Genomic DNA, 15,223 nt, shown 5'->3' with positions numbered 1-15,223 from the left:
TATGCATATAAAAAGCCCGTTACAGCTTAATTCAATGCACTTTACCCTGCACTAAATCTGCTGCTTGTCAGGGAAAACTTCAGCTTTCTATACAAAAAAAACTCCCAGACTATATTGGTTGTTTGATCTGTACTCAGAATGAGACAAATAAACTTTTTCATAAATAGATAAAACATTTTCTCTTTTATTTATATAAATGAACATTAATAAAACAAGATAAAATAAATATTATAATACAAATAGACATTTGTGGAATAAGTACACAGTGTAAAAAGTAAACTGAAATGGACGGATTATATAAATTTGATGGATTTTCCAGAAGGTTCCCAGGCTCACACACACATATGGAAATATACATTGCACTCAAAAATTACAACAGCTAGATGTTTTTCATTGTTTTGGCTCCAGCTCAAAATGAAAAGAATTACTGAGGTTAAAAGGCAAACATCTTTTAGGGTGTTTAGACACTGTGTTAACAGTAAATAACTTGTTTACTCCTGGGAGGAACAGTTTGTCCAAAAAGGTCTATAATTTCTATACACTTGAGTTTGAACGTGTTTACATTCATACCAGATGAAGTTAAACATCAACACTTTAAACTCATTGTTATTTTTTTCAACCTTCTCAAATCATGTTGCAGTTGAGAGCCAAAACAAAACTGTCCAGACTGCTAGACGTGTGTGCATTCAGTCCATACATACAGCTATTCCTCCTTTATATGAATAACTATTTACTATAACTTTTCTTGAAGCAAAGTTACTCAGATGAAGGTCAGTTGGAAGTGAAGACATCTCACTTCTAGACTCAGAAGTAACAAGAGTACAAGATGCACATGAAATTGAAAAATAATTTCTTTCTCCTATAATGTTTTTTTTTCCTCTGTAGAGCTGAGAGGTAGGTGGAGGCAGCTACTCCGGTAGCAGGTCGTCTCCCAGCTCCTCATCTGCAAAATCGTCGTCCTCTACGCGCTTCTTTGCTCCCGTCTTTGGTCTCTCAACTTGAGGCCCAAGTGGGTCCACGTAGGATGCATCTGCACACAAGAGGCACAAAGGTTTTAAATAAATGTCCTGAGAAATTAGGGTGCATTTCTACAGACCTTTCTATATTTGTTTCACAAAGCAAGTGCATGCTTTCGAGAGCTTTTAAACCCCAACTGTCTGTGGTGCTGAAGCGGAAAACACAAAGTACTGTCCTCCAATAAAGAAATTAATTATCGACTAACAGAAAGATGAAATATAGAGGAATATGTGGTTGTGTATTATTCCGTTGTCTAAACTTGAATAAAGTAAACAAAGGGTTTCAAGATAAAGAAAGAATAAGTGAAATAGCTGGTGTTATGTAACTGATTGGATAAGAAAAGAAAGTTTCCTTACCTATTTCTTTTGGGCTGCTGGTCTCGTAGGGCTCATTGGAGCCAGGAAGTGACCTCATCTTGGCGCTCAGCCGCTCCCCTTTAGTGCTGTTGCTGCTGTGGCCACTGTCTGCTCAAAACACACACACAGACACAAACACACACTCAGAACAATTTATTCTGATTATGAATGACACTAAAAATAGTCATAATTGAGCATATTTGCCAATTCTGACAAAGTTATAAAGTTGTTTGAAATGTTCCTCAAAGCTGGAGCAGTTTGTGTTTTTCAGGGTCTGTGTGCGTGAGTGTAGCCTGCGTGTGTGTGAATATGTTTCAGTTTTTAATACCCTCATTTCTTATTTCAGCAGAAGACTATTCCTCCCCAAAATGAAATAGCAATTTATCAGGTAACAGCTGACACATATGGCGTGAGAAACTTACATGACTCTTTGCTCTCTCAGCAGGGGAGAGTTTTTCTCACATTCTGTAAAGTCAACATGGTGGAGACGTGAGAGGGAGGCAGTAAGTTATGAAATGTGTGTAGTTGTGTGTAGAACAGTAGTTCTTAACATTTTTTTAGCCCCACAGAACCACACATCACGTTCCAAATGTGTTAATCTTAGATATTCGTTTGAGATAAATGAGATAAATAAATAAAAGTCAATATTGGTACAATAATAATTTGAAAAATGTCTTCTCAAGTAGGTTTGGTTTTATTCCACTGCTACCACTTGGAGTCCAAATGTTTCAACCTGTACTTTTATTGACAGCAGTATGTCGATTTCTTTGCTTGCTTGTTAATTAGTTTCATAATAAGTTTCATTCAGCTTTGGTGGAGAGTGTGTTCTGTGCAGTTTGTTTATTGTAGCTGGTTGTTTATTGGTATTTCAAAACAAGAAATATGCAGCAGATCAGCCTCACATCAGCCTATTTAAGTGTCTGTTTTCCTCATGAAACAATCATAATAAATAATTCTTAAAATTACGTGAGCTACTTAAGTGAGTGATGATTAGGAATCACTGGCCCCAAAGTCAGTAGTGAAAGGTAACTAGGTACATTTACAAGTACAAATTTGAGTATTTTGAGTAATTTTATCCAACTTTTATGCAAATATCCAGTGAAAACCATGCATTTCCAGATGTTTTGATTTTAAATGTTTGTGATTAAATGAAGGATGAAAATTCTTCTACTTCTTAAGCTAAATAAACTCTTTAAAACACTCATGAATCAGCTAGAAAATGCATCATCACAAAGCTGAAAAACAGCAGGACATCCGACCTACTCGTTAAGCTAAATAAAATGTAGGATGTAAATAAAAAAGAATGCATCAGACTACATTAAATAACACGTTATTTGGTCCAACTTAAGAGGTTAAACATACTGTTTTTGTACAGTTCACAAAGGATTAGCAAACTATCACTTTCTGTCTCAGACAATGTCCCAACTTTTTTGGTATCACAATATGCAATATTAGCCAAAATAATCGCAGTTAGATATTTTTTCCAAATCATGCAGCCTGGATGTGATGATATATATGTTGGGGAATATGTGTCTGTGCTGCAGGCTCTGATGACAGGCTGACAGAAACACGATTACAGTCAGCAGCAGCTCACATCTGGCTGCCAGGTAGCCTTGGAGACTTACGACAGCACCGCAGAAAGCTGAAAAACAGGAAGGAGAAGGAGGCCCTATATTCTACCTTCCTACACAGCCCCAAACATCTCACACGAGGCCTCACAAACTGCTGGCAAACTGAAACCTCTGCTGGAAAAATGACTGTTTCTCTCCCTTTTTTTTTTCTTGGACAGGCACAGTGGCGTTTCTGCTTTATAATACACAACTGGGAGACACGGAAAAGAGGGATGAGACGACAGGTTTAATGGTCTGTAACGGTTTGCTAAGTTTGCTAAGGGTCTGTTTTATGTGCCTTCAAAACACAACCGGCCATAACATTCCTGTTATAGGTTGATCAATATCAATGAGTCAGCCTTCTGGCTTTTGTAGTTTCCTGCTCAAATTTATTTGGAAAGCAACACTTGGAAAATAGTTATTGGAAGCTATTTGCAGAGAGAGAACGAGAACACAAAAGTTAAAAGGATTAAAAAAAGGGGAGTTCCTGTGGCAGCTGCATAGAGTAGACACAACGCACACATGCTCCTGCTCATTTCAAACTTTTCACTCCTAACTATTAATTTCACAATCAAAGTGATTAAATAATTTGGGCAATTACTCTATTTCACTCGCAACTATTTAAAATGGCTTCAAAGAGCTGCAAAGACTCATAGACTAGCTTAACAATGGAGGCTATCTCGGCGCTACTGGACCAGCACCGCGAGGCATAAGCTACAGACTTCAAGTCCTCTTTCGGCTTGCTGGAAACGAAATTCAACCAAGTTCGGTCCATCGTAGAAGACCACAGCCAGCGTCTAAGTTTTCTCGAGCTTGTTTCAGAGGATCTGAGCCAGTGCGTCAGTGAGCTGGAAAATGCCTGTTCCAGCCTCCGTGAAAACAACTTCAAGCTAACGACTAAAGTCATCGATCTGGAAGGACGGAAGAGACGGCAAAACCTACGCATCCTTGGCCTTGCAGAGACTACTGAAGGAGGCCGACCCACAGAATTATTTTCTGATCTACTATGTGAGGTTTTTGGGAAGGAGATGCTTTCCTCCCTGCCGGAGATTGACAGAGCCCACCGCTCACTGGCACCCAAACCAGCAGAGACCGCGGCCGGTCATTCTTCGGTTACAGGCGGAGGGGTAACTGGACCAACTGAAGAACCTCTCTCTCCCTCTTGTGGTCAGCTCTGATAAGAGCAGGTAAAAAGTTGTCTGTTTAAACTTGAATTTCATCCATTAAATTGAAACAGGTCATTCAAACATGAATGAAATAAATTACCTTCTTACTTTATAAAAGGTCGTTTATTTGATATTTTGTACTCTCCTTCAGAGATAATTCCGAAATGTGTCCTCTCTCTAGACGCAGAGAAAGTGTTTGACCGTGTGGAGTGGAATTATTTATTTGCACTTTTGGAAAAATTTGGTTTTGGCCCAAACTACATTAGGTGGGTTAAACTGTTATATACATGCCCAACTGCGCTCAAATTTAATTTCGAACCTCCATCCAGTCTGGAAACAGCAGTTTCTTAGCCCTGTTTTAGGGATCCAATCACAGAGCGGGGAGGGACGGTGAGACGATGACGCGTACTACTCGTCACTTGGAAGCTTTCCGGATCCAACATGGCTGCTGCAGACGCGAAACTCTTTTTAGCTGTAGATGGTGTTTTAAATAGTTTAGAGCGAAAGTTGAAAGGCGAAAGGTCTCTCGGCGGCTCCGCTGTCCCCCGGCTGGTAGCGAGATCACCGGTAGCGGGGCTATTAGTGCCGCACCGGCGGTCTCAGCGGCTCGTTGCGCCGAGCTGGCGAGACCGTCGGTCACTGCCGGTGATCTCGCTCCGAGCCGGGGGACAGCGGGGCCGCTGAGAGAGCCGCAGCAGCTTGTTTGTTGCCCATAAAATCAGTGGATGTGTGTGGCTGAATGACATGAGGGGGAATAAAGCGTGAAAATAAATAATCTTGCAGAAAGCAAGAACTGGAGAAGCAAAGCAGCAAGCAACACTCTCTCACAGACACACACACAACAAACATCCATTTCTGTTGCTCTACTACGTCATCTGGTATAACTGATCTGATTGGCTAAGAGCTACCTACAGACGCTCTTGATAGACATTCTAAGCGCCCAATAAACGGCTCCGGAGGATCGTAAACCACACCTCCTCTACGGAGAAAAGCATTGTAGGTGTCCAGACCTAATCTCAAATGAGATTTGGTCTGGTGTTAGCCAGGCTAGTCAAGGGTGCCCTTTAAGCCCATTGCTTTTCGATCTGACAATAGAGACTCTAGCAGTTGCGTTTCGTAGCTGCAAGGATATTTCAGGGATTTTGAGAAAAGGAATTGAACATAAAGTGTCTTTGTACGCTGATGATCTTTTACTTTTTATATCAAACCCAGACACATATCTACCTGTAATGCTATCCTTACTCTCTCGATTTGGTCAGGTATCGGGGTACAGACTAAAATTACACAAGAGCGAACTTTTTCCTGTGAATACAGAGGCTCTTGCTTTAAAATATACCAGCCTCCCATTTAAGATTGTCCAAAAATAAATTTGTCTGTCTTGGCGTTACAGTTACCAGGAAACATAAGTGTCTCTTTTAAGAAAACTTTTACACTCTACTGAATCATGTGAAAGAGCACTTGATTCACTGGTCACCCCTATCTACACCCCTGGTGGGCCGGATTAACTCTATTAAAATGAATATCCTCCCTAAATTTTTATATCTCTTTCAATCCATACCAATCTTTATTCCCAAATCTTTCTTTGACTCAGTGTCCGGAATGTTTCCATTATGGCTCTGCTTGGTTCCTCACTCCCTCTCCCAGTGGGCTCAGTTCAGGAGGCACATTGGTTTATGTGATTTTTCTCTAGTTCTTTCAACCTTCACTGTCTTCATTCTGCATTCCAAGAGTGGCATAGAAAAATTTAAAGATTTTTAATTGGTAACAGCTTATCATCATTCGCACAACTATATGAAAAGTTTGATCTACCAAACATTCAATTTTTCAGATACCTGCAGGCAAGACACTTTCTCCATTCTCAGATGGCTAGTTTACCTGAGGCAACCGCTGCGACCCCTGCTGATATGCTAATTGGTCTGAATCCATCACGCAAGGGGTTGAAATCGGTCATTTATGACAAACTGATGGGCATAAAACAGGCTCCTCTGGACAAAATTAAAACTGCTTGTGAGCAGGATTTAAACTTTCAACTGTCAAACGATGTATGGGATTCCATTCTCAGGCTGGTGAATTCAACATCTCTCTGCACACGTCACTGTCTGTTACAGTTTAAGGTGGTTCACAGGGCTCATATATCTAAAGCCAAATTATCTCATATGTACCCAGACGTTGATCCTATATGTGACAAATGTAAGACAGATGAGGCCTCACTTATTAACATGTTCTGGACTTGTCCAAGCCTTGAAGAGATGTTTACCAGACCTTGTCACTTATTCTTAATCTTGAGCTAGAACCTGACCCACTGATTGCCCATTTTGGCACCACTGGTGAGGATGGCACACCTCCTACTCCAACCAAAAGCCTTACATTGTCTTTTGCCTCTCTTTTGGCTCGGCGTGCGATACTATTAAGGTGGAGGGACCCTGCCCCGCCCACACACGCTAAGTGGTTAAGGGACATCATGTCCTGTCTTGACCTTGAAAAGATCCGCTATTTAGTTTGTGACTCGAGCAAGAAGTTCCAGAAGGTGTGGGGACCTTTCCTGAAATACTTTGAGAACCTTAAGTCAAATTGATGTATCAGCCAATGTCTTGATTTGCCTTCTTCTACTTATCCACCTCTATTTATTTATCTATTTAGCCTGTTTGTTTGTTTACTTATTTATTTTATTTCTTATTATTTGCTTGTCTTTCAACTCAATATTTGACTTCCAGCAGTTCCCTATAACACACCAGGAATAGTAGTCCTGAGGAATATTAGTTTGTAGGTGTGGCTAGTGCGACGGGAGGGACGTTTATGTTTATGTTGGATCACTATGAAAAATGTACATTGTTTGAACATGTATGTATTTGTGATGGGATAAAAATTGTAAAATTCAATAAAAAATATCTGAGAGTAAAGGATTAAAAAAAACCTAGGTACATGCTGCACCTATTGCTCTGATGATGCAGTTTTGGGTGCATAAAAAAAATCAAACCTCTCTGCCTTGACACAAACACACACAAGGCTCAACTTACAGTGCTGCAAATATGCAGTCTTTGCAGAAAAGAGGGAAAATTCTCAGGTACACCAGAGGTTTTCTCAAATATCTGAAAGAGGCTTGGGTCGTCCTCCTCCGCAGTGTAAAATCGCAGCTTCCTGTCAGAAGATTTTTGGGTCAGGTTCAAGTGTTTTGACCGAAACCCTACACTTTGGTGTCCCGTGTGTTTACTTACAGGAAACTGTTGCAACCACTCACTTCTGTTGCTGCATCAGATGTTTTTTCTTACAAGTCAGGATGATTATGCACATGCATTACTTTAATACAAAGATGAACACACTGGTGTAAAGCCAGTAAACTGTGAAACTGTGTGTGTTTTCATTCTTCTACTGGAATGTGGATCTTGAAACGAAGGAATGAAAGTGTGATGTGAGTAAAGTTGGCTTGCTTGGGTGAAGAGAAAGCCCAACTAAATGATACGACTGTGATCCAATTCTTTTCATTTTTTTACTCTTTTTCCCCACGTCAACATTTTAAACCTTCTAATGGCAAATTAAAAGAAATAAGTAATGTTAATGCATGATTGATCAGAAAACTATTGTATCTCTAATAAAATAGAACAATTATTGGATTTAATTATTGTATTGTAGTCTTGTATTATTATATACAACAGTATTGTTCTGCTTTATTACATTACTTTAATACAAGGTTAAAAGATGAATGGTTATGGTTGTTATTTAAGTTAATAAGTAAGTAAGTAAGTTAACCAAAGGATAATTTCAAATGAATTTAATGACTTAATTGATTTGGAGTGATGATATTACGTACCTCTCCCTGAGTCCAACAGCGGACTGAGTTGTTTAGACTCAGGTTGAGTTACTGGGCAGCAAAAAGGAAGCAAAGTGAGAATACATGTGAAGCCGGAAAGACAGAAAGAAAGACAAAAAGGAAAGAAAGATTACAGCATCATGCTGAAGATCACTGCACACAAATAGAGAACAACACAAACAGCAGGAGAGAAGCAATAACAGAGACTAATTTGTTGGCATTATATAACCATCATTCTCTCACCTGTTTTAACATCCGTCTCTGATGTGCCGTTAGAAAGTAAGAAAAGGGTTTGGGATTTACTTAAACAACTTAAAAAGGACTGAACATGTTAGAAAAAAGCTTCTTTTTAAAAACAGATCCAGTTACAGATCTGGCAGAAAAAGCACACAACTTTGAGGTTTTCTAATCTAATAAGCAGGACACAAGGGAATAATGGAAGTGTTGGCAAGGTGGAGCAGCAGCCACATTAACAGGTGCATGATATATATTTAACTACCTTACAGGACAGACAGTCATTTTGCTGCACAAGAGCAGAGACAATCTGGGCCTCATTACGTTTTTTTGGCAACTGTAGTTTGTCTGGATTGTGTTTGGAACCTGCTGATGAGCCAGCTTTCCAGCGTCGGAGCCAGTCTGGAGTATGTGTCTGTGTTTGTTGTGGATCTGTAGTGAAGGAGCTAAAACTTTAGATGCTTGTTTTCTCTGGTTTCTGCTGCGGCCTGAAGCGCTCAGGGCTCCTAATCAGTCTTCTTCTACAAAGACATTACGGTTCATTATCATTCTACATGAACCATATTCTTAAAGAGAGTGCAGGAATTCAGTCAACCCAGCAGGAGTGTAATCTGACCTGGAGAGGTGTTCGACTTGTTAGTGACCCGACTGGGATTAGACAGGGAGTTACAGCCACAAATCTACAATACCACAACAGCTCTTTTAGAGACTTAAAAATAAATTAGACATGTCACTGAACATGACTGTTAGTCTAGTCAGGAGTCAGAGGTGTACCGATAATGCTGGCCTTCTTCGGAGGAGTGAGGACAGGTGTGGAGACTGCCCAGCAGCATGTGAGAACAACAGATAGAGAAAGAGAAGTGATGACATACAGACTGAAAAGAGGGTGAAGACAAGCTAAAAAGTGTTGATGACAGGCTTGAATTCTAACTAAAGCCATCAGCCTCTTTTAAACTATGCACCAAAACTGTGGAATTCCCCACTCATGGTTGGAAGAGCTCCAAGCTCTGTTAACATTTATAAATGACAATTGAGAGCTTATTTATTCAGCATTGCCTTTAACTAATTGTCACTCTTCATTTGGCCCCATTCACACATGGCATCAAAATGCAGATTATATGTAGATGCATTTAACCTGATTACATGTACACCTGATATTAATGTATGTCCACTTTGTTTTGGCTATTTTTAATACAGTTAGGGACATTATGCAGACAAAAAAAGACAAGAAAAAGAGAGCAAAGCTAAATAATTATAAGCCCAAGATAAATTAATAAAAGGACATTATGACAGATAATAAAAGACCAAAAACAGTAGGCAATCAAATATGTATATTCAAAAAATAAAGAAACTAAACTACCCTTCATGGGTATTAGATTTTCTCTATCTTTAGAAAGTACAACATGTCTTTGATCCACTGAGTAAAGGTAGAAGTGTGTGCATCGTCCAGTTGAGGTCCAATTGTTCTTCGTGTTTGGGCAGTTGTTCCCCCTTACTGACTTTCTCTACTATGGAACAACTTAATGGATACAGTCTGCAAGAATCTTGTTTTTTTTACTTCTTACATTAATTGTGCTCTAAGCCTCTAAATTTGTGCTTTTATAATTAATATGGTGGATGGTTTCAATCAAGTCCTAACTTTTCCCAAGATGTTTAAAGATTTGGGTTTCCACTGTTGGAGTTGCACGTTATACATTGGACCTTCCAAACATTTCTAAACCTACACACATTATGAACTTATAGAGACTACTGACTTACCGGCACTCCCGGCACTGCCCTCTCTGCCTTCTCTCCGACCTCGGGCACTGCCCTCGCGCCCTGACTTCACCCTCTGCAGGAAGAGAGAAAGACACAAGTACTTAAATAATTCTAAATGTAAGTAAGTAAGTTAAAATAACAAAACAAAGATATGGAATTTCCCTGGAAAAATAAGACATTTAACATAAACACAACAACAATTAGAGATAATTCAATTTCTTATCATTCTCTCACTCATCATTTCATACATTGTGCAGTTTTATCAGCAGGATCAGTTTGTGTTTTCCTCGCTGCCATTCAGTTTGGAGAATTTTGGGATTAATGAGTCAACCCTCTGGCTCTGTCTGTTTCTCTGAACTGGTTTAAGAGCAGCTGCTTGTGATTTGACCGAGTCATCCTCCTCATCCGTTCCTGGCTCTGATGGCACACAGCTCCGTTGCTCCGAATCACGCCTTCCTTATAACCCGACTGACCTCAGATCTCAGGCCTGTCATCCACTTTGGGTGTGGACCGCCTGGACACTAGTTATTGCATCCTTGAGGATGAGGACACAAGGCTGATTTAATTTAGATTATGTGATATTTGGGACTTTTGGGTGGTTTTCTTATCCAACTTTTCTTCTGAACTGAATGAATGAATCATAAATAAGACAACAGATGTAACAGAATATTCCTGTGATCTTGGAATGACCACTCAAAGGGGATTTCCATTATTTTTACACATCAAAGTTACTCTACAGGTGTTAGGGGCACTACTGCATATATAATCTAGAATCACCTGCACCAGCCAGATGCAGTTTACATCCATGTCAGTCCAGACTAATAAGTAGTGAAGACTTGATAAAAGAATTATTTTTGGTATGGCCAAAAATGTCCAAAATGTGATTAGCCAGACAAAATGGACCTAAATGGACCTGCACTTATATAGCCCTTTTCTAGTCGCTTTGCGACCACTCAAAGCGCTTTACACTACAGACTGCGCTCATTCACCCTTTCACACACACATTCATACTGGTGGCAGAGGCTACCCTAAACGTTGCCACCTGCCACCATTGGGAATTCATTCTCACACCGATGAACGCAGCATCGGGAGCAATTTGGGGTTCAGTATCTTGCTCAAGGATACTTCGGCATGTAGGCTGCGACGGTGATCGAACCACCAACCCTTCGGTTGGGGGCCAACCAACTCTACCAACTGAGCCACAGCCGCCATATGATAACAAGGTCAAGGGCCAGGTACAGAGGAAGTTAAGACAGCAAATTGGAGAACATAAAATAATGTAAAGATCAGTATAAAATACACGATTCAAACATTTCTGAAGGCTTTAACAAGGAGATAAGTTTTAAGAAGGGATTCAAAAGTAGCCAGGGACTTAGTTTGTCTGAGCTTTTAGGGTCAAAAATGATAAGAAAAGAAAAGAAAGGAAAACAAAAAGGATTTGTGAGTTTGGAGTATATTCAATCAGGACTTGTAAGATAATATTCAGTGTCCAGAGTACTACCAGACGTGTCAAAACCAATCAGATACAAGCAAACATTGCTGGCCAATCTAGGGAAATACACGTCTCCAGTTACTTGGACTGAAAAGGAAAACACAAGCATCATTTCCACCATCACAGAATACAGCTATTACCATCCCGGCTGGTTTAAATCAATCCAGTAACCACTTTTTTAATGCATCCAGATATCTCAGGTGACACTGAACAACAACATCATGTGTGAATGATCCAGCATCCAGCACTCGTGTCTGCCAGGTGTTAAACAGCTGTATATTGTCCTTCTTCTCTGAACACGGTTTGATTCATGGAAAAATCAACAGAAGAGAAATGCAGCTGTTTTTTGTGCATTTTCTGGAGCAGCAGTGACCACTGAACCATTTTATGGCAAAAGGACGCATGTATGTTTTCAATCAGGGTGTTCTTGTCCGGGAACAGACGACTGGACGCCAAGACATTGGTGAGGAAAAGATGATTAATGAAGGCTTGTGAAGGATCTGTAAAATATGACTGCAGAACAAGCAGGTCACTTATGAGGCTGCGTAGTATTAATATTTTTCAGATGCATTACCTAACCTGAATGTCATATCATCAAACTAGGCTGCTTGAAGGTTTGTAAGAGTAAAATCTGAGGTACACAAATTTAATAGAGTTAGAATTTGGACCCTTGTAATCTATATATTTGGTATTTTTAAATTTGATAGCAAAATATATGCTTTTCAGTTAGATTTTAAAGCCTTTTGTGATCTGTTGTCTTTTGGGAAAGTGTTTGTATTGATCCTTATTTACAGTTTTTCACAACCGCTATGACCCGTTTGTCAGAACCTTAAAAACTTTTTCAAAACTGTTAACGCACATCACACCTGATACACACAATTTCCCAAACAGTTAATTTCATGGTCAAAATCACCCTGTGTAACTAAACACAGACACACACTTCCAAAATACAATAATACACTAACACAGTTGACCAAATCTACCAAAACACTGACACACGTTGTCTTCCAACAGAAACATTCAGTCAGTCACAGCACCGTGTCATAAAAAACACTGACAACTGATGGAAGAACACAAACCGAATCACTTTGCATGTTTCTTATCTACTTTTTTTCCTTTTTCTTTTACAATCAACAGATTATTGTATTGATCATACATGTAAATTAACCCTCTGGAGTCTCCAAAAGCTCCAAAGCATGACTTCTTCATCATCCAGACTAGAAAACAAAGCAGCGTGGAGCCCTACTGTAAATTTACCTCTAAAGTTCTGGCTGTAAACTCCATGAGGCCAGTTTCAGTTTGATGATGATATACCAAGTAAATCTGGAGACAAGCTCAAATATATTTAGTATAAAATGATAGAACTGGATGGAACCCTCTTACGTATATGTTGTATTTGCGACCTTTGTTCACATTTGCAACATTTACAAAAAGATTCAAAATCACATTTTATGTTGGACTGAATGACTAAAAAAGACACAAAATGACTTACAAAGACATGAAAAGACATGAAAATGATTAAAAAATGGACAAAATAGCCTCCATAGAGACAATGTTTGTAATGATGATCTTCATTTTTCATTTGTTGGCCATGAATTTTGGTCCTTTTTTGTACAACACTCAGTACAGAAAGTGAACGAGCCGTGTCAGAGCAGCTTCGCAGAATGTTTACGTATGAAAGAAGAAGATAGTGAATGACAGGATTTGCAGTAAACACTTTACTGTATTGCAAATTAAAATGACTTACAGTAGAGTAAAGAGGTAAAAAAAAATCAGCTGTCATTCATTACTGTATTGCCAAATAGACAAAAAGAAAAAGGAGCAGAAGCTGTGATCAATGTAATCTTCAATTCATTAGTTTTGAACATGAGGTTTTCTGTTTTGACAAACTGTGTGAAACCAATTGAAAATTCACCAGTTAACATCTACTGTTTTGGTCTTGATTGAGCTTGTGTGTAAAAGGAGTTAAAACTAATTTTAAATGTGTAAAATGTGTGTATTTTGTGTCAAAAGAAGAAGAATTGTGTTAATTGTATCGTCCACGCAGGCTGATGTTGTGGTAACTGTGTGAAGAGTTTTGAAAAAGCGGTAAAAGTATTGAACAACGGGTCATAGCGGTTGTGAAAAACTGTATATAATAAAAGTTTACAAAAGCTGCCAGTAAGCAAAGTGCTACCTCAGTCCTCAGTAAGAGTACTTTGTCTGTCTTTGACACTGACTGTCGTTTCGAAATAAAAAAAAATATTTTTGCACATTTTTTTCTGTGTAACTGCAAGATGTAAAATACATCGCTTCCCACATGTCATATTATCAGAAGAAAGAGCCATCAGAGACAAACTTTACAAGTTTTATACTCTACCAACTGTGTGAATCACTATCAGGCTGTAGCAACTTGTGAATATACACTCACCTGCCACTTTATTAGGTACATCTGTTGAACTGCTCATTTACGCAAATACCTATTGCCAATCAATGCATTTAATTATGTAGACATGGTGAAGACGAGCTGCTGAAGTTCACAGCGAGCAACAAAATGGGGTAGAAAGGCCATTGAAGTGACTTTGAATGTGGTATGGTTGTTGGTCTGAGTATTTTACAAACTATTGACTTAACAACCATCTATAGGGAACGGTCAGAAAAAGAGAAAATATCCAGTGAGCCTTGATGTCTTGTTGATGCCAGAGGTGAGAGGAGAATGGACAGACTGATTGAACAGGAACTAAAATAACCACTTGTTACAACAAAGAAGACCATCTCTGAACGCACAACACGTCCAACCTTGAAGCAGACGGAGACCACACTGTCACTTTATTAGGTACACACTTCATCTGATAGTGTGGCCAGTGAGTGTATGACAGCAGTTTGAAAATAAAAATGCTCATGCTTAGAGCAAAAGATATGTTAAAAGTAATCTGAGAGATATACCTGTTCCTTTATCTCCTTCATCTTCTCCACCTTCTTCAGCTTGGTGGAGTATTCTTGGACTTCCTTCAAACCCATATCTGTGCACAATCTCACCAAGAAACGAAGGCCTGGAAAAACACACACAGACGGGCAAAGTTTATATTCTCTTTACACTCTCATCAGTTAATAATCGGCTGTTGAAAATTGCGTGTCAGGATTAATTACATTCCACGTTTTCTGGAAACTTGCGGTGAATGTCTTTATACGTTTCCAGTGCTTTCTGGTAGTTTCCTGGGAAGAAAAAAAGAATCCATAATGTTTACAACTTGAACTTTGCAGGTCCACTCAACAATAGACAGGCTAAATCAATGGTTCTGAATCTGGTAAGAGAAACATTCTTACACTTACCTCCACACAGTCACCGATGACATCACTAAGCTTCATTTCACCTTTATCAAATAAATCACTATCATACTGCAGCTTGTGGATCACAGATGTAAAAGAATTTGGGTAATTCCAATATGAAGTGAATCTACTTTTCTGGGATCTGGATTTCAGTATCAAATTGACAGAAAATAGGCAGTAACATAAATATCTGTATGCCAGGAAGGAAAAACTGAATAATTCTCACCACTTCTTCTGTAGCAGCTTGCTACCATTAGCTGCCATTTCACCTGGGTTGGTCTGAGAAACACAGCAGAAGGACATTCAGTTTTGTTAAAATAATAATGATTCTGAATTCAGCTGGAAGGGAAACCAAATCAAATCATCTGCTCTCTTTGTCCAAGTAAAAAAAACGACTTCCAGATGAGAACAAGCGTCATGGTTGATGAACACCACAATCAAAACAAGATGAAATGAGACATGAAACACTTAAT

The 15,223-nt window shown here is 39.1% G+C and overlaps 1 protein-coding gene across 1 annotated transcript in view; it reads right to left on the bottom strand.

Moving 5' to 3' along the window:
* Positions 1 to 153: 153 nt before the first annotated feature.
* ift88 (intraflagellar transport 88 homolog) overlaps positions 154 to 15,223 on the bottom strand; it is a 29,040-nt gene continuing 13,970 nt past the window's right edge. Inside the window, exons 19-27 of the mRNA XM_059342892.1 lie at positions 14,977 to 15,029; positions 14,571 to 14,636; positions 14,367 to 14,473; positions 9,950 to 10,022; positions 8,966 to 9,010; positions 8,201 to 8,218; positions 7,958 to 8,008; positions 1,374 to 1,481; positions 154 to 1,030 (exon numbers count right to left, since the gene is read on the bottom strand). Coding sequence (XP_059198875.1) covers positions 909 to 1,030; positions 1,374 to 1,481; positions 7,958 to 8,008; positions 8,201 to 8,218; positions 8,966 to 9,010; positions 9,950 to 10,022; positions 14,367 to 14,473; positions 14,571 to 14,636; positions 14,977 to 15,029 — 643 coding nt within the window. The 3' untranslated portion in view covers positions 154 to 908. The remainder of the gene's footprint in view (positions 1,031 to 1,373; positions 1,482 to 7,957; positions 8,009 to 8,200; positions 8,219 to 8,965; positions 9,011 to 9,949; positions 10,023 to 14,366; positions 14,474 to 14,570; positions 14,637 to 14,976; positions 15,030 to 15,223) is intronic.

Source organism: Centropristis striata, chromosome 10 (genome assembly GCF_030273125.1).
Source record: "Centropristis striata isolate RG_2023a ecotype Rhode Island chromosome 10, C.striata_1.0, whole genome shotgun sequence".
Taxonomy (NCBI): domain Eukaryota; kingdom Metazoa; phylum Chordata; class Actinopteri; order Perciformes; family Serranidae; genus Centropristis; species Centropristis striata.
The sequence above is the reverse complement of the archived record's forward strand: the minus strand, read 5'-3'. Positions and strand labels throughout refer to the sequence as shown.